General features: G+C 46.3%; 1 protein-coding gene across 3 annotated transcripts in view; it reads left to right on the forward strand.

Annotated features, from left to right (window-relative positions):
• Positions 1-23,753, forward strand: part of METTL22 (methyltransferase 22, Kin17 lysine) — a 553,862-nt gene that overhangs the window by 87,887 nt on the left and 442,222 nt on the right. For 2 of the 3 annotated variants that reach the window (XM_077448831.1, XM_077448832.1), the window contains exon 3: positions 23,335-23,673. The exons of the other annotated variant lie outside the window; for it this stretch is intronic. In XM_077448831.1, the coding sequence (XP_077304957.1) occupies positions 23,335-23,673 (339 nt within the window). The remainder of the gene's footprint in view (positions 1-23,334; positions 23,674-23,753) is intronic. 3 annotated transcript variants of the gene reach the window in all.

Here is a 23,753-nt window from a genome sequence, read left to right on the forward strand (position 1 = left end):
CCTTATGTGCCCCACCGCTCCTGTGTCCTGGGTGATCAGCCAGCTCGTACGTCACCCACCCTCCCTTTCCTTTGAATTTCAAATCGTTCCCACGTGCGCGATATTCGGGTCTGCTGGACAGACCCATCAAGAGGGGAGGGCAGGAGAGGCAGGGCCTAAAATGGTGAGCAGAGCGGAGGGAACTTGGCAACTGGGAGCCCCTTTACAAGGGGAGCAGCGACCACTTTGTTGATTTCCCTAACCCTTTTAGTTCCTCCAAAGGGGAGAAATGCGAAATGTCAGAACTCTTACCTACATGAGGCATCCCCTCTGTGACTAGCTGCTGCTGAATTCAAACACACACACTGACACTGACCTGAAGTGAAGACTACAAATTAAGGTATGTGAATTTACTCCCTCAAGTGGAGTTTTTAGGGCATGACAACATTTTTTTTCCTCAAGGAAGAAAAACCATAGGTGGACTTTTCACAGTTACTAGGCTTCTTCCCTTACCTTATCCTCGCCGTAGGATACTGCTGATGACAGACAGATCCAACCTTCAGTCAACACGGAGGGCTGTATTTCGCAAACCTTCAAGGAACAGGTCCCTTTTTTATTGGGGTTACACTCCCTTGGACCTGTATATCACCCTGCTAGGAAAAACTTTAGGGAATGTGAGCATGACCAAAGCACTGGGTCCCCGGGGTCCACCCCTTCAAGGAGAGGTGTTACAGGCAAAACCTTGCTCTTCTTTTACGAGGCCCAGGTACCATTCACCTTGGCACTTTGGATGGATCAGGTTAGTGAAGGCTGTTTAAATTCAATAGGTATTCCTCCAGCGGAGCTCTTCAGATAACATCTTCACTCGGGCCCAACACCTTAGACACTGGCAAAAAAACTGAGGTACTCCTGGTAGGAGGAGGGGTTATATAGGGAGTGAACTTCCTGTATTGGGTGTACCAGTGTCCTTCACCTGAAGGTGCCTATGTACCCATATAGTTAATAATTATGGCTGTGTCCCATGATGTACAATAAAGAAAAGACACAAGTCCATAAAGTCCAACCTATGTGTGTGATTATATGTCAGTATTACATTGTATATCCCTGTATGCTATGTTCAGGTGCTTATCTAATAGTTTTTTTAAACTATCGATGCTCCCCGCTGAGACCACCGCCTTTGGAAGGGAATCCCACATCCTTGCTGCTCTTACAGTAAAGAACCCTCTACATAGTTTAAGGTTAAACCTATTTTCTTCTAATTTTAATGAGTGGCAACGTGTCTTATTAAACTCCCTTCCACAAAAAAAGTTGTATCCCTATTGTGGGGTCACCAGTACGGTATTTATAAATTGAAATCCTATCCCCTGTCAAGCGTCTCTTCTCCAGAGAGAATAAGTTCAGTGCTCGCAACCTTTCCTCATAACTAATATCCTCCAGACCCTTTATTAGCTTTGTTGCTCTTCTTTGTACTCGCTCTATTTCCAGTACATCCTTCCTGAGGACTGGTGCCTAGAACTGGACAGCATACTCTAGGTGCGGCCGGACCAGAGTCTTGTAGAGCGGGAGAATTATCGTTTAATGACTGACAAATTACAATGACCCTGCAATATGCTTAAATTCAAGTCAAAATGTATGTTTTAAAACAGAAATTAGTAGTGATGCACCGAAATTTCGGCCGCCGAAACATATCGGCCGAAAATGCCCTTTTCGGCAATTTGCCGAAAGAGAAAAACGGCCGATAATGGAGCCGAAAATGGGGCGTGGCCTGGGTGGGGGCGGGGCTCCGCCCCCCATCCCTGGTGACGCCCATCATGGGGGTTGTATAGCGCAGGAGAGCCGCCTCCGCCGCCTATTTAATCACAGTGCCGGGAACATCACAGCTTTCATTTCAATAGCTGTGTGTTCCTGGCCACGCGCCGTCACACGCAGCCCCTCACCCTTGTCCGGGCACTTAGATAGACAGATCATCCGCAGGATTGGACGGATGATCTGTCTATCAAAGTGCCCGGACAAGGGGGAGGGGCTGCGTGTGACGGCGCGCGGCCGGGAACACACAGCTATTGAAATGAAAGCTGTGATGTTCCCGGCGCTGTGATCAAACAGGTGGCGGAGGCGGCTCTCCTCCCTGCACTGGCTGCAAAATGACACGCTGGCTGCAAAATGACACGCTGGCTGCAATGGGGCACGCTGGCTGCAATGGGGCACGCTGGCTGCAATGGGGCACGCTGGCTGCAATGGGGGACACTGGCCTGTAATGGGGACACTGGCCTGTAATGGGGGACACTGGCCTGTAATGGGGGATGCCTCCTGTACCACGTCCTCTGTCTCTGACCATCTTCTGTACCATATCCCCAGTCTCTGACCATCTCCTGTACCACGTCGTCTGTCTCTGACCATCTCCTGTACCACGTCCTCTGTCTCTGACCATCTCCTATACCGTGTCCCCAGTCTCTGACCATCTCCTATACCGTGTCGCCAGTCTCTGACCACCTCCTGTACCATGTCGCCAGTCTCTGACCACCTCCTGTACCATGTCGCCAGTCTCTGACCACCTCCTGTACCATGTCGCCAGTCTCTGACCACCTCCTGTACCATGTCGCCAGTCTCTGACCACCTCTTGTACCATGTCGCCAGTCTCTGACCACCTCCTGTACCATGTCGCCAGTCTCTGACCACCTCCTGTACCATGTCGCCAGTCTCTGACCACCTCCTGTACCATGTCGCCAGTCTCTGACCACCTCCTGTACCATGTCGCCAGTCTCTGACCACCTCCTGTACCATGTCGCCAGTCTCTGACCACCTCCTGTACCACGTCGCCAGTCTCTGACCACCTCCTGTACCATGTCGCCAGTCTCTGACCACCTCCTGTACCATGTCGCCAGTCTCTGACCACCTCCTGTACCATGTCGCCAGTCTCTGACCATCTCCTGTACCATGTCCCCAGTCTCTGACCACCTCCTGTACCATGTCCCCAGTCTCTGACCACCTCCTGTACCATGTCCCCAGTCTCTGACCTCCTCCTGTACCATGTCCCCAGTCTCTGACCTCCTCCTGTACCATGTCCCCAGTCTCTGACCTCCTCCTGTACCATGTCCCCAGTCTTTGACCACCTCCTGTATAAAAATATTTTTTAAAAACAGTCATTTTCGGTATCGGTGCTGTTTTGGTTTTCGGCCTAGTGTATTTTTCATTTTCGGTATCGGTTTCGGCACCAAAAAACCCATTCGGTGCATCCCTAGAAATTAGTATTGTGCTTCTTATTACTAATCAGAGAAGATGGTATCTTTGTATTTGCTGCAGTCATTTAGTAGTAGATGCAGAATGTCCTACTTTTAGACTAACCCGCCTCTTATTTTTATTGCTATAATTTATTTATAACTCTCTGCTGGAAAATCACACTGGTTGGGAGTGTGAAAGACAGGTTTTTTTTTTGCCAATAATGGTAGAACTATAAATATACCATATTGAACATCCAAGCCAATATCTCTGCGTAATGTAAATATGTACATTTGTTTAAACCACCCCAGCACATGAAACGGCATATGCAAACCAACAAGACAATGGCCTCTTTGTTGTATGAATAGTTTTGCTTGCTTCAGTGATGGTTTGTTTCCAGAAAAGACCCAGAGGTATGATTTGGCAGGATTAATAATGTGTAGTTCTGTACTGCAGTATTTTTGATCAAGGTGGACTCCTGAGATTAACCTCCTTGCTGTTTAGTTAGCTTTGAAGCTCTATACACTCCAGAATTAACAGTGAAGTTATGAATCATCTGTGGTCCATTTAATGTTAGTTAGATGACCCAGTGGGGAGGCAAGCCACAACTCGCATATGCTTATGCTGAAGTGGTTTATAGGCATTTTCAGCTGGAGTTTCTCTTCAAAGTGGAATTCTAGGTAAATTGCAAAATTCAAGCACAACTTCCATATTTCCCTAATTTCTGGACATAATGGCATGCCGTTCCTAAAACCTTAATGTGTATGTAAATACCCACCCTTTAAATCAACCCATTTTGTTTCAAATAAAAATTTGTGTATACATAAACATTAGAAATGCATTTTTTCCCTTCTTTTTAGATGATCACATATATTCTCTTTAATCAGCTGCATAAGAGCTGTAGAAACAATCTTTCAACACGATCTTCCCAGTGAAAGGCTGTGCAGGAGAGAGTGGGTGTCAGGACAAGTCTTATCATTAGAGGAGAGCAAGTGGAGTTTTTAGCTTGAAAACTGACCAAGCTGTGCTCTCATGCCTAGTGTTTACAGCTTTTAATAGGAAAGAAGAGGGACTGACGGGAACCCCAGGGATTTTACACAAAGGAAAAGCTACAAAGAGAACAGGATACCTTTTCAAATAAGTACATGGTATTGCAGGCACGTATCGGGAATATGCAAAAAGGATGTAACTGGAGCTTAAGGGGCACTCAAGGATGTAGAGGACCCATGCAGTGCTACAGTTAAACTTTTTTTCTTATCGTACATCATGGGACACAGAGCCATGGTAGTTACTGATGTGGGTTTTAGGCCACCTTCAGGTGATGGACACCGGCATGCCCTGAATTAAAAAGTGCACTCCCTATATAACCCCTCCGACTGGTGGCAATACCTCAGTTTTTATGCTAGTGTCTAAGGTGTTGGTCACGAGTGAAGATGTGTTGTGCTGAGCTCCACTGGAGCAATCCTTGCTGGGGCTAGCCTTGCAAATCTGATTCATTCAAAGTGTCTTTTTGTCCGAATTGAATGGTACCCAGGCCTCACATCCGAAGAAACAAGGTTTTGCCTGTAACGCTTCTCTTTTTAGAGAGCAGGACCCCAGGATCCAGTACTTTTTGGTAGTAAGGCCATAAAGTTTTACTGGCGGAGGTGCTATTACAGGTCCAGGATTGGGGGTTTCCTCGAGGATCCCCAGCTCCTGAAGGTTTAACAGAACCCACCGTGAAGGGTGAAGATTGGGTCTGTTGGTTTACCACACAAAAACCTTGTGGCGGGAAAGGTAAGTGGAGTTTTCTAAGAAATTTTAAAAATTTTCTTCTGAATGTCTCCTTTAAATCAGTCAATTTTGTCATGCCTATGTGTCACCACTGGGGGCTGTGTTGAGCACTTGTGATCTCTCTGAGATGCATGAGACATGTTTGTCCAGGAAACAGCAAGTTTATCTTCCTCAGGTGCAGCAAGACCTCCGGTAAGTCTGGGGGGTTCCCTCTCCCCACTGGACGTCCCCCATGCCGTTTTTTTCTTCCCCACTTCTCGGGAAAAGGACGCCAAAGGTTGTTTTTTTTTTTTTTTTTGTTTTTTTATTAAAAAAAAAAAGCACGCCGCTTGGTGGCTTCCAGGTCCCCTCAGCCATTCATCCTTCCTCCTGGTGGATCCTATAGGATCAGGGTGTCCGCGCTCACACTGGAAAAAGCTATTTAAAAAAAAAAAAAAAAAAAAAAAGGAGGGGTTAGCACGGAGTTGGCATCCTCCAACAATAAGCAAGAATTTTCCAGCGTGCTGGATAATAAAATAGAGATAGAAAATAAAAATAAATATGTGTTCCCAACTGGTATAAATGTGCTTAACAACAAACAATCTTTATATCTTAAAAACCATTTATATCTTAAATCCATGGTGTAGTATGTCTTTTAAAATTCCATTTTTATTAGATAGGTAAAATTACTCACAAACATCCGTTCGTATATGCTTAAAAAAGGAAAGGAAGGAAAGATCCCGTTCGGATCCTTTCCTTTTTTAAGCATATGCGAACGGATGTTTGTGAGTAATTTTACCTATCTAATAAAAATGGAATTTTAAAAGACATACTACACCATGGATATGCTTCTTACTCATTACATATAATCGAGCACGACATACGAACGGAGGAACGAGGGACTCCCAGAACCACAATAGAGGCAAGCCAGAGAGCAACACAGTGGCTAATACTGTGAAGGCTGATCCACCCCGGACGGGGTCATAACTCTGGTGAGAGCAATTGCATAAGTGGTCACAGAGCACCGGGAGCAACAGTTGAAGTCACCTTCCCTCTTCCCTTCACCTCCACTTATAGAGGATACCCCACTATTTTTCTCACCACTTTTTGGGACATTATTCTATTTCATCTTCTATTTTTTACTTTTCAACTTTAGTGTCATTTTTATTTTTATTTTTATTTATTTATTTTTTACTTTTTAAATTTTACCATATTTTTTCACCTTTTGCATTTTTACGCATTTTTACCCTATGTAATTACTTTTTGCACGTACTTCTAATCACAGTTGCACTATGTGAGGACCCGATATATGGAACAGATAATCAGACTATATATATATTTCAATCTTCATACTATTGGTCTTCACCTTTTTACCCTTATAGTTCCTACTAGCAATTATATTTTTGCATTTTGTCACTGGCACTCTGCACTTTAATGTTGGCATTTAGTAACTGTTGCTTTAATTAATTTATGGCTCATTAATTTATGATTTCCATGACATTTATGATTTTTAAGATATAATGATCGTTTGTTGATAAGCACATTTATACCAGTTGGGAACACATATTTATTTTTATTTTCAATTTATTTTCTATCTCTATTTTATTATCCAGCACGCTGGAAAATTCTTGCTTATTGCTTATCTGAATTTTAAATACTAAATGGTATAGCGCCAAACCTATTCCCCCCCCCCTCTTTACCTCTCTGTTTCCACCCTCATTGGGTTGAAATCAAAATAGGGGCTGCTTTTACCAGAATCACAATCCATAGCGCGACCTAAACCCCCTCGTTCTTGGCATCCTCCAACGTCCAGCACGGGAAGGTCTGGTTTTTAAAGCACCATTGTGTTATTGTTATTGTGTTATTTATGCTGCAGGAGGGACACGAGCAATGAGATGGGTGACACAGGCATTCCTTTGACACATTTTACTACTGCATCAAGCTGAGCATTAACCACCTAAGGACCGCCGCATGTAATTATACATTGGCACAATCAGGCACAAGCACGTACCCGTACGTGCCTGCCTTCCAGCGGGTGGGGGGTCCGCTGGCTGCTGCAGTCCGTTTCGCTTCAGGAGCCATCCGGGATGAGGGGATGGCCGTTGGTTTCTGGCCATCCCCTCGCAATCGCTCCTGGTGAATGAGAAGCTTCCCCTGCGTGTGTAGTGTAAACACAGGCAGGAGGAAGTGATGTTACTCTCCTCGTGGTAGTCTTTTTGACCGGACGGCGAGGAGAGAAGACATCATAGTAAGGGCACCAACACTACACTGACACATAGGTACACATAGGCACACTTTCACCCCCAGTCACCCCCTGATCACCTCCCCCCCCCGATCACCCCCCGCCCTCACCCCCTCCCAGTCAGTGTCACTGATTGCAGTGATCATTTATTTACCTATCACTGCATTTAGTGTCAGTTGTGACTGTAAAAAGTGTCAGGGCAGTTAGTGTTAGGTCCAGGGTAGCCCCCTACCCCCCCAATAAAGGTTAAACCCCTTGATTGCCCCCCCAGGTAACCCTTTCACCCCCTTTTTGGCAGTGTCACTAAGCGATCGTTTTTCTGATCGCTTCATTAGTGTCACTGGTGCTGCTAGGTAGCTAGTTATTTTTTAGGTTCACTGCCAGGTTTTTATAGCATCAGGGACCCCCATATACTACCTAGTAAAGATTTTAACCCCCTGATTGCCCCTAGAGTTAACCCTTTCACCAGTGATCACCGTATAAGTGTCACTGGTGACGCTGGCTAGCCAGTTAGTTATTTAGGTTCCCCGCCAGGTTTTTATATCACATCAGGTACCCCCATATACTACCTAATAAAGGTGTTAACCCCCTGATTGCCCCTAGTTAACCCTTTCACCAGTGATCACTGTATAAGTGTTACGGGTGACGCTGGTTAGTTAGTTTGCTTTTTATAGCATCAGGGCACCTGCCATTTATTACCCAATAAAGGTTTAACCCCCTGATCGCCCGGCGGGTGATATCAATTAGGTTTTAGGGTCAGATAGGGTCTGCGTCGCCCTAGGCAGCACTAGGTTAGTGCCAGTACCGCTAGCACCCATGCGCAAAGCATACACCTCCCGTAGTGGTATAGTATCTGAACAGATCAATATCTGATCTGATCATATCTATACTAGCGTCCCCAGCAGTTTAGGGTTCCAAAAAACGCATTGTTAGCGGGATCAGTCCAGATACCTGCTAGCACCTGCGTTTTGCCCCTCCGCCCAGCCCACCCAAGTGCAGTATCGGTCGATCAATCACTGTCACTTACAAAACACTAAACACATAACTGCAGCGTTCACAGAGTCAAGCCTGATCCCTGCGATCGCTAACAGTTTTTTTTTGGTAGCGTTTTATACAGTTGCTGACAACCTAGGTGCTTTTTTACCTGTGAAACTCACTAGTGTACCACTAAATTTAGAGCCCAAAATGGCAAAGCGAAGGTACACTAGTGAAGAGGCCTACACATTTCTGAGCATGACAGATGGTGAAGAGGAAGTCACTCATCTGTCAGATTCAGGCTCAGTGAAATAAAAAATGAATGCCCTTACAAATCCTGAAGGCAGTGCTTGGTTTTCAGGGTCCCGTACGCGGCAAGGCTCCCAAAATGTCCCCCACGTGTGGTATCCCTGTACTCAGGAGAAGCAGCAGAATTTATTTTGAGGTGTAATTTCACATATGCCCATAGCATGTGTTAGTAATATATCATTTAGTGACAACTTTGTGCAAAAAAAAAAAAAAAAGTCTGTAATATTCCCGCAACTTGTGGCAAAATATAAAATATTCCATGGACTCAACATGCCTCTCACCAAATCGCTTCGGGTGTCTACTTTCCAAAATGGGGTCATTTGGGGTGGGTTTGTGCTATTTTGGCATTTTATGGCCTTCGAAACTGTGATAGGTAATGAGGAGTGAAATCAAAAATTTGCACCCTTAGAAATCCTGAAGGCGGTGATTGGTTTTCGGGGTGCCGTACGCGGCTAGGCTCCCAAAAAGTCCCACACATGTGGTATCCCAGGAGAAGCAGCAGAATATATTTTGGGGTGCAATTCCACACATAGCTATGGCATGTGTGAGCAATATATCATTTAGTGACAACTTTTTGTAAACATTTTTTTTGTCATTATTCAATCACTTGGGACAAAAAAAATATTCAATGGGCTCAACATGCCTCTCAGCAATTTCCTTGGGATGTCTACTTTCCAAAATGGGGTCATTTGGGGAGGGGGGTTTATACTGCCTTGCCATTTTAACACCTCAAGAAATGAGTCATAAATTAAAAGCTGTGTAAATTCCAGAAAATGTACTCTAGTTTGTAGATGCTATAACTTTTGCGCAAATCAATAAATATACGCTTATTGACATTTTTTTTTACTAAAGACATGTGGCTCAATACATTTTGGCCTAAATGTATGACTAAAATTGAGTTTATTAGATTTTTCTTATAACAAAAAGTAGAAAATATATTTTTTTCAAAATTTTCGGTCTTTTCCCATTTATATCGTAAAAAATAAAAATCGAAGAGGCAATCAAATACCATCAAAAGAAAGCTCTATTTGTGGGAAGAAAAGGACGCAAATTTCATTTGGGTACAACATTGCATGACCGCGCAATTACCAGTTAAAGCAGTGCAGTACGAAATTGTAAAAAGACCTCTGGTCCTTAGGCTGACAGTTGGTCCGGGGCTTAAGTGGTTAATAGCAGTGACAGAGCTGAACTATTTCTCAAGCAGTGGATGCATTCCTTCTGGTAGTACCTCTGCATTGTGCATCGTGCTATGGCAGAAGGGGGGTAAAAACACCTCAATAAAGGGTCTAGAAAGACTTATTTGGTCACACAGAAGCCTAGATCCATCCCAGTAAGTTGGCATCCTCCCCGAGAGTAATATGGCTGGTCACAGTGAGCCATCAGGAGGGGCAAGTGTTGCAGCTGCTCTTAAACACTGCAGGCCCTGTGTATATTACTAAGGAGGTTTTTTTTTTCTTCAACCATTTTAAGCTTGATGTAAAGATTGATGCTTAATTGCACCCCAGAGTGGGACTAAGTGTAACAGGTCCCCGTCCATTGCTCAGGACCCTCATACCGAGGAACAAGGAGCGAGGGATTTCTCTCTAGGAGCAGGAAAAGGGCTAATATCTCCTCTTCCAAAGAACCTGATGCGTGGTATCAAGCTCGCAGGAAAGGTTTTTTACCGTCGCTCACTGAATTGGTCCTCCACATTTTTACTGCCAGTAACTCCAGTCGATGAACCCACTTCTGTTTTGGGTTCACTAAAAGCCCCCCCAATCTGTCCATGCTTTTTCTATCCATTCATGGGTAAGAAAGTGTATGTATTCTGAGTGAGAGCACCCAGATAAACAGTTTTTTCCTCTGAAAAAGTTCTCAATACTTTATTCTACGGAGGAAGGGTTTTATGGGGAGTTCCAGAAAATAACGCTGCTATATCTTCTGTAAACAAAAACCAGACTTGTATAGTAGACAATGCTCATATGCTAAAGGGTCCAACAGATAAGAAGTTGGAGTTCCTTTTAAAAAATAAAAATAAAATAAAAAACAAAACTATATTTCGCTTGTAGGTTCAGTCATTCAAACCTGTGCTGGCGTTCAGAGTATCTCAGTCCTTAAAGGACCAATTTTATAGAGGTACTCAAAGTTATTCCTGATCAGCAGGCCCAGGGCTTGGCCGGCATATCAGAAGCGTTGTGTTTTAGAGTTGAAGCTATGAAAGATTCTATTCTCCAGGCTTCACGGCTCATGCTAAGGCTGGTACATGTGCATAGAATCCTATGGTTGAAAGATGGTCAGCCAAAGCAATAGCAAAAAGCTCTTGGCTAGTTTCCCTTTTCATGTTGAATGGTTATTTGGAGACAATCTGGATAAGTATATCCAAAGAATTTCTATTGGGTAAAGTTCGCTTTATTCCGGTTAAGAAGTTTAAGTATTTTTCTTTTTATGTGCTTCTTCAATGCCAGGGGCATCTGCCTCCAGGCAGTCGCGATGTCCTCCACCATCAGGATTCAAGAGCTAAACCTCAGGGTCAGTCCCAGGGTCAAAAGAGGACCTGGGGGAGGTAACCCACAAAACAAAATACTAAAGCCTTTTGAAAGGGCGCCCTCACTCGCTGAAGTGGGGGGAAGGCTTTTACAGTTTTCAAGGGTCTGGCAGGAACAATGTCAGAGTTCCCGTCTCCTCGTTTTCTCAGATCAAAACATTCCCAGAGATCCAGTGAAAATAAGTTTCACTTTCTAGATTTGGATCATCTCTTGTCTCAAAGAGTGATATCGGTGGTCCCCTAGGTAGATTAGGCAAGGATTAGGGTTTTCTTCAAACCTTTTTTACGGTTCCAAAACTAGGGGGATGTCAGACCCATTTTAGATTTTAAAGATCTAAACTGGTTTTGAACATCCGTTCTTTTCGCATGGAGTCAATCCGATCAGTAGTCTCTCTCCTACAAGGGGGGAGAACTTCTGCCATCAATCGACATCAAGGATGCTTTTTTCCATGTGCCATTTTTTTCCCTGCTTCCCAGTAATTTCTATGCTTCAAGGTTGAAAATCTTCATTTTTCTTTCGTTCATTGACGGACACGGCATCTTAATCTTGACTTTAGGGTTATATCGCCACCATTAGGAGAGGACTAGGCAGAACACACAAAAAACGAGCACAGTACCACCTAGGGGGCGGTCCTACTGGCTATAACCCCTCACTCTGCTCCCAGCAGCTCAGTTTTTTTCTGCCTAGTGTAGGAGAAGAACCTGGCTCCCTGTGGGGACTAGTGATGTTTATTTTTTTTTACTTCCTGTGATCTACAATCAACAGCCGGGCTGGGTGACAGGCTGGATAATATAGATCCTGGTAGTCTCCCCAGCCTGCCCATCGAGTGCGTGCAGACCTTAGTTACGCACAGGGTCGGCTGCGACAGGCCCCATTCTGGTCCAGGGGCGGCCAGTGAGCTATATGCTCTGGGGCACACATATGACCGTTCTACTGCTGTCCGAAACAGTGTGCCGTGGCCAACAGCCACCCCGTACTGCTCGGTTGATTGTGTCTGTCTGTAGAGTGCGTCCAGCAGTCCCTGCAGGAGGGATAAGTATAGTTCCACCTGTTTAGGCAGGATGGAGCAGCTGGGCATTCCCTGGGAGGTCGATTAGGGGGTCTCTTTCTCTCTCCCTGCCTCTTCCCTCCTACCCATTCTAAAGGGCCGCTGTGTGGCTGGGCATAGGGGGTGCCAAGCACGTACCTGGCCAGGGGTCCTGGGGCTGCACTGGGCAGTTGGTGGTCCGCTCATTTTATCCATTTGGTGCTTTTTTTGGGCTTCTGTGTGCTGCCATGTGGGGGGAATGGTTGCTGCGGGAACAGTGGCCATTTTCTCGTACCCGTGGCCATTTTCTCGTACCCGTGGCCATTTTCTTGGAGTTCGGCAGGTATTTTCCTGGTGTTTTCGGGCGCTTCTGCCTGAGGCGGCTTGCGGCCATTTTCTTGTAACCATGGGGGATGGTCTCTGTTACACTCTAATGCTGGGCAGCTGTTTAAGCCTGGAACAGTGGGAAAATGGACACAGGACACCTTGTGGAGGGCAGAGCGGATGGCGGCAGCACAGAGCATCACTTGGGTCAAGGTGGTGAGTCCTGCAGGGGGCCCCTCAGTCTGTGACAACTAGGAGGGTGGGGATTTTTTGTTGCTTGCCTTAGGTCCCTGAGAGTCACAGGCAAGAATGGGTCAGCATGGCATCAGAAGCTGGCTCTTCTTCTCCAGACACCCCTGTTAAAGCAACCGGTTCCCCTGCACCTGTGGTGCCTATGGACGCTCTGTCGTGGTCCTGGAATCATTTGTTGCCAGGGGGGAAAGCGGCGTGGGGGCGGAGGAGTCCTGCTGTGGTAGGCGGCCTCTGTTCTGACACTTCAGAGGATGTGGACCAGGACCATTCGGACAGTGAGGAGTAACACTTCGCGAAAAAGCGATAGTAGGAGCACTTATCACAGCAATGCGGGATACCTTAAAGATAGAGGATATGACGGGGGCATCTGCAGAGGTGTTGGTCCCTGTTGGGTCCCACAACCTGACCTGCACTACTAAGGTGTTTCCTTATCCAACTTCTTTTAATAAGTTTATTTACAAGGAGTGGGAAAGCCCACAGCAGGCCTTTTCAGTCCCGAGATGAATGGCAGTGCGTTACCCCTTTGAGGAGAGTTTCCTCAAAGTATCTAGGTTAAATAAGGTGACCACGATTCTGGGGGGAAGGGTCCCCCTCTTTCAAGGAACCTGCTGACCAAAGGGCTGAGGTGGTTGCCCGGTCCATGTTTATGGTGGTGGGGTCAGCATTGCGGCCAGTGTTAGCCATGGCTCTGGGGTCACAAACGCTTACTGAATGGGCTAAGTTGTTGCACTGCGACTTGGGGAAGGAACAGGTTTCCCTAGTCTGCGTGAAACTGGCAGACCAGTTGGTGCACGGCCTTAAGCATGTCTGTGATGCAGCCCTGGATACGGACCCTTTCTGATTTCTAGAGCCTTAGCAGTGGTGCTTGCGTCGTCTGATTTGGCTTAAATGCTGGTCTGCAGGCCAGGCATCTAAGAAAGCGCTGGCAGAATTGCCCTTCCAAGGTGTGAGGGGCCTTGCTGGATGACATTATTAAGAATGTTACTGGGGGAAAGAGTACTTTGCTCCCACAGTCCAGAAAGGGTAAGGAGCCACCCCGTAGGCAGGGGCCTTCTTTTTCCACTCAGAATCTTCTTTTTTTTTTGTCTGCCTGAGTTGGCGGGTAGACGTTCCCAGTCTGACAAGGTGCCCGCTGAGGGATAAAAGTGTCTAGTTTTGCAAGCCGAACAAACCTGCGAACAAATCGGCTGCCGCATGAAGGTTCGCCCCCGCCCAACTCTCGGTTTGCAGTCCAGTGGACCGCTCTCCTTTCTGACCAGTGGGTCTGCGAACTGGTTTTGTCAGGCTACAAGATAGTTTCTTTCTTGTCCACCAGATTTTTTTTCCCTCCAACCTTCATCTCCTTGCCGCTCGTTGGGAGGCCCTGTTTGGGGCAGTACAGGACTTACTACTGCGTGAGGTGATAGTGCCTGTACCGACATTGGAAAGGTTTCAGGGATTCTACTCCAATCTGTTTGTAGTCCCGAAGAAGGAAGTGGATGTGGGCCTGGATCTCAAGACCCTCAATTGCTTTGTGAAGGTGTGGAGGTTCAGGATGGAATTGGTTTGCTCTCTGGTTGCTGCACTTCATCAAAGGGATTTCTTGGCGTCTTTGGACATCAAGCATGTGTACTTGCATGTCCCCATATGCGTCAGACACCAGAGGTTGCTGTGATTTTTGCGGTCGGGGACAAGCACTACCAATTTGTAGCTCTTTCCTTTGGCCTAGCGTTGACACCAAGGGTCTTCACCAAGGTGCTGGCCCCAAGTCTGGCATTGCTGAGACAACGAGGGATCGCGATTGTGGGTTACCTGGACAACCTCCTCCTGAGAGCAGCTTCTGCCTCAGAATTAAGGGAGGATGTGACGATCACCATACAGACGCTCCGGGAGTTTGGTTGGGTGTTGAATCTCCAGAAGTCAGTGTTGGTACTGACTCAGCACCTGGAGTACTTAGGGTTGTTTCTGAACTCCTCAGAGGCAAGAGTCTTTCTCCCTTTGAACAAGCTGCAGACTCTTAAATCCATGATGCAGTTATTGATGTCCTGCAGGGGGTCGTCACGTTTTTGCATGCGAGTTCTGGGCCTCATGGTAGCCACTATCGAGGTGGTACCGTATGCTCAATTCCACACTCGAGTCTTGCAGAAAGAGATCCTGTTCAAATGGGACAAATCTCCGACATCCCTGGATTGTCAAATTTGGGTGAGCCGGCTAGTCAGGGCTTCGCTTCTCTGGTGGCTGAGGTCTCCGGCCCTTCGGTCCGGGAAGTTGTTTCTTACTCTTCATTGGACGGTGATCACGATGGACGCCAGCCTGACCGGCTGGGGTGGAGTTTGGGGCACCCAGTCGGCCCAGGGTCGCTGGATGCAGGAAGAATTCCACCTGCCGATCAATGTGCTGGAGCTTTGGGCGGTGCCTCTCCACATGGTCGAGCGGCTGCAGGGACATCTGGTTTAGGATCCAGCCGGACAACACCATGGCGGTGGCGTATGTCAATCAAAGAGGAACAAGGAGCTCGGCTGCAGCGCTAGAGGTCTTTCACATACTACAGTGGGCAGAGCAAAGTGTGCCGGCTCTGTCAGCCGTATACATACTGGGCGTGGAAAACTGACAGGTGGACCATCTCAGTCATCAGTTGCTGGACCAGGGGGAATGGTCACTGTATCCAGAAGTGTTTGGGCTCATTTGCCTAAGGTGGGGCAGGCCAGATGTGGATCTTCTAGCCGCTCGGTTCAAACGTAAGGTGCAAAGGTTTGTGGCCAGGTCAAATGATCCCTGGGCAGACGTGTCAGATGCGTTGGTGGCCCCATGGGGGCATTACCGGCTGATTTTATGCCTTTCCCCCTCTGACTCCTCCCTCATCTGCTACACAGAGTGGAGACCAAGGGGATTCCGGTAATTCTGATTACCCCAGATTGCCCTTCACGTCCTTGGTACGCTGACATAGTACGAATGGTGGTGGATGTTCCTTGGTGGCTGCCGATGCAGGAGGACCTTCTGTTGCAAAGTTCGATACTTTACCCTGCTTAACCGTCGCTGGTTTGTGGCTGTTGAAAGCCAGGTGCTGAGGGACTGAGGACTGTCGGCTTTGTTAATTTCCACTATGCTGAGGGCGCCGAAGTCTTCTTCCCGGAAGATTTATCATTGCATGTGGAAGGCCTACATCTCCATGTGTGAGGAGATGGGGTGGCGTCCGCGTACATAATCGGTTTCCAGGATCCTGCTGTTTTTGCAGCGAGGAGTGGATCAGAAGCTTGCATTAAACAACATTAAGGGGCAGATATCAGCTTTGGCTGTCTTTTTTTCAGCGACGTTTGACAACTCACTCATTGGTGCGTACGTTTGTTCAGGGGGTTCAGCATGTGGCCCCTCCAGTACGCCCACTCCTGCCCCCGTGGCATCTGAATCTGGTACTCTGTGTTTCAGAAACCACTGTTTGAAAACATTAGGGAGATCCCCTTTTATTCTGAAGGTTGTTTCGCCCTTTCATCTAAATGAGGACATTGTGCTTCTCAGAGTACCAGATTCAGATGTCCTTGGCCATCGCATCCCAAGGAGGTCACTTTACATTCTTTGGATGTGGTCCGGGCTCTGTGGGTGTATCTGTCTGCTGCAGCTTTTTTCTGGAGGTCGGACTCTGTGTTTGTGTTTGTATGGCTGGTCAGAAGATGGGCTGGTCAGAAGATGGGCCTATCGGGCTCGTTGGCCACCTTTTCTCAGTGGATCAGACAGATTGGGGTTCAGGTAAGGGAGCGGGCGCCTCCCTTTCCTGTCATCCTCTGATGAGGAGTTCTTTTTGTTATGGGTGCAGTTTATTTTCTTTCTGTTCCCACCCCTCGTTTTTGACACTGCTTGGGGACGTCCCTAAGGTTAAGATTAGGGAGCTGTGTCCGTCAATGAACAAAAGAGAAAATGGGATTTTTGTACTCGCCGTAAAATCCTTTTCTCTGATGTTCATTGACGGACACAGCACCCACCCCTCCTATTTATGTTTGTACTGATTTTTGACCAAGTGAGCTCTTGGGAGCAGAGTGAGGTGTTATAGCCAGTAGGACCGCCCCCTGGGCAGTACTGTGCTTGTTTTGTATGTGTTCTGCCTATTCCTCTCCTGAAGGTGACGATATAACCTTAAGGTCAAGATTAAGGTACTGTGTCCGTCAATGAACATCAGACAAAAGGATTTTATGGCGAGTATAAAAATCCTATTTTTTTGTTTTTTGTAGCTCTGCCTTTTGGTCTAGCTACTCCATCTCAGTTGTTTACAAAGGTCCTGGCTCCTCCTTTAGCCAGAGTAAGGGCTCAAGGTATAACAATACTAGGCTACTTATATCTTCTTCTCTTCATAGATCAATTTAGTAGCCCGCTTAATCCAAACTTTGGTCACCGCAGTTATCTACCTGGAATACCTAGGTTGGATTTTCAACCTAGAGAAATCCTCCTTAAGTCCATCAAGGAGGTTGTAGTACTTGGGGCTGATCATTAATACAGCTCAGAAGAGGATGTTTTTTTTCCCCAGGAAAGGATAAGTTTCATAAGGGAACTGATTAAGTTACTCAAGTTAAAGAAGAATCCTGGTGGCTTCTTCTTTCAAGGCCATTCCTTATGCACGGTTTCCCTTGGTATTCTAACGGTTTGGCTATTGAGACCCACATTCTGATAGATTGTGTGCGGTTAGCCTCAGTAGTTCTACTTTGGTTAAATGCTAGGAAGCCGGCCTACAGAATCAAGAATCTGGAAGGCATATGTCTCCTGGTGTAAATCCAGGGGTTGGCACCCTAGGAAATATGTCATAGGTATGATCCTTGAATTCCTATATATAGGATTAGAAATTAAGCTGACCTTGAGTACTATCAATGGCCAGATGTCGGCCTTATCGGTCTTTCTTTTCATCAACCACTTGCTTCCCTTTCCCTGGTTCATAACTTTATTCAGGGGGTAACGCGGATTAATCCTCCAGTTTGATCACCCCTAAACCCTTGGGAATTAATTTTAGTCCTGTCAGTTTATAGAAGCAGCCTTTTTTTTTAAGCCAGTACAAAATATTCCCTTGGTCCTCTTGATGGGGGGGAAAACAACATTTCTTGGTTGCCAGATCTTCTGCAAGAAGAGTATCAGTGTTGGCTGCTCTTTCTTGTAAGGAGCCGTATTGGATGCTCATAAGGATGAGGCTGTATTTCAGCCTCATCCTAAATTCTTACCAAAGGTAGTATTGGGTTTTCATTTAAACCAGGATATTGTTCTGCTTTCAATTTTTTTCAGAACTTCGTTTCTGTGGAAGAAAGGTCACTACATTTTCTTGATGTGGTTAGAGCGTTGAAGGTCTATTGAAAGTGACCGCTCAGATTCGTAAACAAATGTTTTGTTTGTGTTGCCAGATGGTCCTAAAAGAGGACAGGCGAAATTGAAATCTACTATTCCTAAATGGATTTGTCAAGTGATTGTTCAAGCTTATGGTTTAAGCTTTAATTGTTTAATTTAATTGATTGTTTAAGCTTAAAGGGGTTGTAAAGTAAAATTTTTTATTTTTTTAAAATAACAAACGTCATACTTACCTCCACTGTGCAGCTCGTTTTGCACAGAGTGGCCCCGAACCTGCTCTTCTGGGGTCCCTCGGCGGCTGTCTCTGCTTCCTCCCGCAGGTGCTTCTCACGTTAATGCGAGCTCCCTCGCATTGGTGAGAAGCACTGCGGGCGCGCTCCCGTGATACAGCCGGCGGCTATAGCCGCTCGCTGTATCACAAGGCCCCGCCCCCCGGCGCGCTGCGTCATTGGATGTGATTGACAGCAGCGCGAGCCAATGGCTGCGCTGCTTTCAATCCATCCACTCCAGCCAATCAGCGGCCAGGCTGAGCGGCGAAGAGGACGGCGGGGGCGAGCGCGGGATTTTCGAGGGGTCAGGTAAGTAAAACGGGGGGACTGGGGGCGCCGGCAGTGTGAGATGTTTTTTCACCTTAATGCATAGAATGCATTAAGGTGAAAAAACATTTACCTTTACAACCCCTTTAAAGAGGAAAATTCCTCCTTTTCATATTAAAGTGCAGTCCACCAAGGCTGTTAGTGCTTCTTGGGCAGTGCATCACCAAGCCTCCATGGCTTAAATGTGCAAGGCCACAACTTGGTCTTCAGTCAATACATTTATTTACCAGATTCTATCAAGTAGATGTAAAAGGCATGAGGACATCGCCTTTGGTACTGCAGGTTGCAGTATGAGTCCTGTAGTCTCTTGGTGCCCTACTTTGTGTCTCCCTCCCTTCAGTTGGCATTGCTATGAGACATCCCACATAGTAACTACTATGGCTCTGTGTCCCATGATGTACGATAAGAAAATAGGATTTTTATAACAATTTACCTGTAAAATCCTTTTCTTTGAAGTACATCACGGGACACAGAGCCATAGTAGTTACTATGTGGGTTTTAGGCCACATAGTAAAGTGGATGTAAACCTGATTCATTAAATTTAAGCTTGGCACATACTGTATATCTGCAGTGTTCTTTTTTTTTTTTTATCTCTCTTCAAAGAACCATGTCCTGTAGCTTTGTCCTTCTCCATTCCTCTGTTCTCAGCCTTTTCACAAGCTCTCCGAGACGGGAGCCTGAAGTTTGTGTCGGGGGGAGGTTGCTATAAATAGATGAGCAGACTGCTAAACTATTCACAGGCAACCTCTGCATGTGTGGGGAGGTGGTATGTGCCTTTTCTCGCATCAGCTGTCTCACGGTGTATAGCAATAATCCACTAGTACAGATGAATGAGGAAGTGAAAAATCTAACAGGACGTGCACTTTCTAAATAGTGTATAAAGTGAAGACATCAAATTAAAATGTAAAACTTATGTAGGGGAGATTTGTTTCATCCCTGTGTATCATCTGAGGCTGTTCACATCATTGGCTATATGTGAGGGTTTACCTACACTTTAAACTTTCAGTAACTATTATTATTACATTCAAGCACTCACTATGGGCTTGTACACTTATCTACTGCATTACATTTTTGGGTTACATTTCACTTTGTTTATACTCTCCTACATGTCCACAAGCCATTTTTTTTGCAACTTTTGAGTGCTGATGTGCCCTCACATATTCCCATGACTGATATTTTGTTGCCAGTCCCTTGGTATGAATGGGTGAATGTCTGGGAGCCTGGGTTGTTTTTAGCTTTACTATGGTAAAGCTAAATGGTATGGTGAAGGTATGGTATGATATGGTGAAGGTTTTTATCTCTAAGACCCCTTCCACAATGGGGGCAGTGTGGGCGTTAGCAGTAAAGTGCTGCTAGTTTTAACGGCACTTTACCGCTGTTGTAGCGACGCTTTTCTGCCGCTAGTGGTGCGCTTTTATTCCCCACTAGCAGTCGAGGAAAGGGTTAATAGCGCCCATTTTTCGGCAGTGCTGCCCATTTATTTCAATGGGCAGGTGTGGTAGAGGAGCGGTGTATACACTGCTTTCCTACCGCCCCAAAGATGCTGCTTGCAATACTACTTTTTTTCTTTTTTTTTTTTTCCTGTCCTGTAAGTACACCGTCTCAGTGTGAAAGCACTTGGGCTTTCACACTGGGATGACTTGAGAGGCACTTTTCAGGCATTTTACATGCACTATTTGTAGCAGTGTGAAAAGGGTTTAATTGAATTATTGCATAAAATTTTGATTTTGTATATGCTGCAGTGAGTTTCTATATGGAGCCCCGTTTCTGACTTGAGCTCCAGTTACACCCTTTTTACATATTGGCTGTTTGGTTCCAGAAACCCCACCCATATATAGGGTGAGCTGGTTATCTACTTATTCATTGTATCTTATGTGATGTATATCCCTTTTTTAACTTTTTGCGTACATATCAGGAATATGAAATGTTGGGTTTACATATTCCTTAACCACTTCCCACCCGGCCAATGCACATATACGGCCGGGTGGGAGCCGTCTACTTCTGATAGGACGTTCAGGAACGTCCATCAGAAGGAGCGGGATCTCGCGCGCGCGTGCCCGCGCAGCGGCGCGATCCCGAAGAGCCCGTGTCACCCAGACACGGCGCATCTCAGATCGGCAGGAGGGCTCTGTCATTGGCCCTCCTGATTACATGACGGCCGTGTCCAATCACGGCCGTCATGTGATGTAAACAAACAGCCAGTTGCTAGGCAATCGGCTCCTCCTCTCCTCACACAGAAGTCATCGCTGAGGAGAGGAGAGCAGATCGCTGCAGCCGGCTGATGATCAGTGAGTATGAGCTGTTTTTTACAGCTTTTTACTCACTGATCACCAGTCTAGTGTAAACACAAATCACCACACAGTGTAAACACACCACACAGTATAAACACAATGTCCCCACAACATACATGTCCCCAAATAATAAATACACATGTCCCTAATAATAAAAACATGTCCCCCACATATGTCCCACTAAAATCACATGTCTGCACACATATGTACGTGATCACCTGCACACATATGTACATGATCATTTGCGTACATATGTCCGTGATCACACAAACCAATTATTATACACTTAACGGAATTTTTTTTACCAAAAACATGTAGCAGAATAAATTTTGGCTTAAATTTATGACAAAATTTGATTTTATTGGATTTCTTTTAAAATAGAAAATATAGTTTTTTTTCCAAATTTCCGCTTTTTTTGCGCTTATATCGCAAAAAATAAAAAATGGAGTCGTGAATAAATACCACCAAAATAAAGCTCTATTTGTGCGAACAAAATGATAAAAATTTCATTTGGGTACAGTGTAGCATGACCGCGCAATTGTCACTGAAAGCGCTAGAGCGATGAAAGCTAAAAATTGGGCTGGGAAGGAAGGGGGCGAAAGTGTCCTGTATTGAAGTGGTTAATAGCCAAATGGTGTCTCTCTGCTCTCTTTGCATTCAGGCCTGAAACTGGGGGGATGACACACACCCTGGGTGACTCATCTAGGGGTCGCCGCCAGGAGTTCCATGGCCCCTACTGGGAAGCTATGCTCTAAGGGTGTTGCTTCTGCCTGATCAAGTGAAATGCACAGGCAGCGCCCGCTGCATAGTTTGCCAAATAGGAGGGAGACTGCCCACCAGCTCTATAGAAAGGCATTCCAGAGTGACGCTTCAGCATGGGAGATCCTTTGTGGAACTCAGTCATTTATTAGGACAGAAAGAGGGATTTGTGTGCAGAAGGTCCTGTACTAAGAAGTTGGGGTTGGTATGGAAAAGAATTGGGGGGGGGGTGCAGAGAAGGCCCTGGACTGAGGGGCGGGGGGTGTGGAGGAGGCCCTGGGCTGGGGAGGTGAAGAGGAGGCCCTGGATTGGGGGGGGGGGGGTGCAGTGGAGGGCTTGAGCTGCGGAGGGAAGTGCAAAGAAGGTCCTGGACTGGGGGGTGTGGTGGAGGCCTTGGGCTGATGGTGAGAGTGAAGGAGACACTGGGCTGGGGGGTGCAGAGGAGACACCTGATCTGTGGGGGTGCAGAGGAGGCCCTGGGCTGGGAAGGGTGCAGCGGAGGCCCTGAAATGGGGGGGTGCAACAGAGGCCCTGGACTAGAAAGGTGCAGAGGAGGCACTGGAGTGTGAGGGGGGGTGTAGAGGAAGGCCCTGGACTAGAAAAGTATTGGTGTGGCAAAGACCCTGGATTAGGAGAGGAGCCCCTGGACTGGGGACTGGGGGATGCAGAGGAGGCCCTGGACTAGGAGGGGAGAACATCGGAGGCCGTGGACTTGAAAGTGGTGTTTTGATGTGGCAAAGGATCTAGATTCAGAGGGTATTCGGAAGGCAGGATGCTCTGAACTTGGGGCGGGCTGTAGAGGAGCCCTGGACTGGAGAGGGGAGTGCAGAAGAGGCCCTTGACTAGGAAATGGTAGTTGGTGTGGTAAATGCCCCTGAATGGGGGGGGGCACAATGGAGATACTGAAACTAGGTGAGGGGGTGCCTGGAGGTCCCAGATTAGAAGAGGGGAGTGTCTGGATGCCCTGGACTAGGACAGCATGTGTCTGGAGGCCGTGGACTACTATGAGGGGGGGATAATGGAAGCACTCTGCACTAGGAAAGAGGGTGCCTGAAGGACCTTCAAGCTTCAGGGAGAAAGAGCCTGTATCTAAAGTCTGGGTCATGGAGGGGGAGTTTACAACACAAATAGATGTCACAAGTAATGCCAAACAGGAGCAGAGAGGCCGATCATATGGTAGATTTATTGCTTGTTTGGCTTTACTTCTCCTGTGGATCACAGCAGTACAGATTGTTTTGCACTCCTATGACCCTCTGTGACACATTTTAAGCTGAAAGTGGTCTGTTGGCTGACCTCACAAAGCCAGTCCAGGCTATGGAAAGATTGCAGCCATATGGTAGGGATGTGCTCATATGCCTGGACCAGCACCCAGCTCAGCCTGACCCAGCTTGTTTCCATCCCCTCCACAGCCCAGTGTTTCAGTGAGTGCAGCAGTGGGGAGCAGAGCAGAGAGCCAAAGACTGACGATACAGCCTTAGAGCCGATGGGGGGGGGGGGGGGGGGGCGACGACAGATGCAGCATCACCTGATACTGCAATCTGACTACACCCACAGTTTTGGTGTGGCGTCGCTATATTTCCACATACCATTTTTCTGGTTTCTGTTTATCATTCCATAGAATTTTGTCATTCGGTGTAGTCAATCTTGAAATGTAAACAGTTCCCATACAGACACATGCCACCTATGTCATCTATGTCATCTGCCTTGCCTTTGAACAATAAACTAACAGTGTGATGATGCCTGAAATCTAAATTTTAAGTTTATCATTTTTTTGTGTCTTTTTCTGAAGTTTTTCAGACACATTTTAAGATCCTTTGGCAAAATAGTAATCTGAAATCTGCAAGTGAAGATTGTGTAATTATTACGGACAATGAAGACACAGAAAAACAATGTGAAGAAGAATTGCTGGTTTTCAAAGCTCCAAAGTTATGTGATATGCAAACAATAGAAAGCTTTCTTGATGAAGATGGAGACCTTGAAGTCCAGAGAAGGCCACAGTCTCCTTCAGACAGGGATAATACCAAGGATTATGCTCGAGATGTGGTGTGCCCAACTATTCTAACCATCGGTAGTGAAGGTCAAATTGAGGAGGAAAAATGTGAAAATAATACAGATGTAATTAAAATAGGTAAGTAAAGCAATTGCAAGTGTGAAACTATGGCTTTTTACTAGTTTTGACTAACTTTAAAGTTTATTTATAACATCTCT

Source organism: Lithobates pipiens, unplaced genomic scaffold (genome assembly GCF_037356315.1).
Source record: "Lithobates pipiens isolate NorthernLeopardFrog02 unplaced genomic scaffold, aLitPip1_a1.2 Scaffold_22, whole genome shotgun sequence".
Taxonomy (NCBI): Eukaryota; Metazoa; Chordata; class Amphibia; order Anura; family Ranidae; genus Lithobates; species Lithobates pipiens.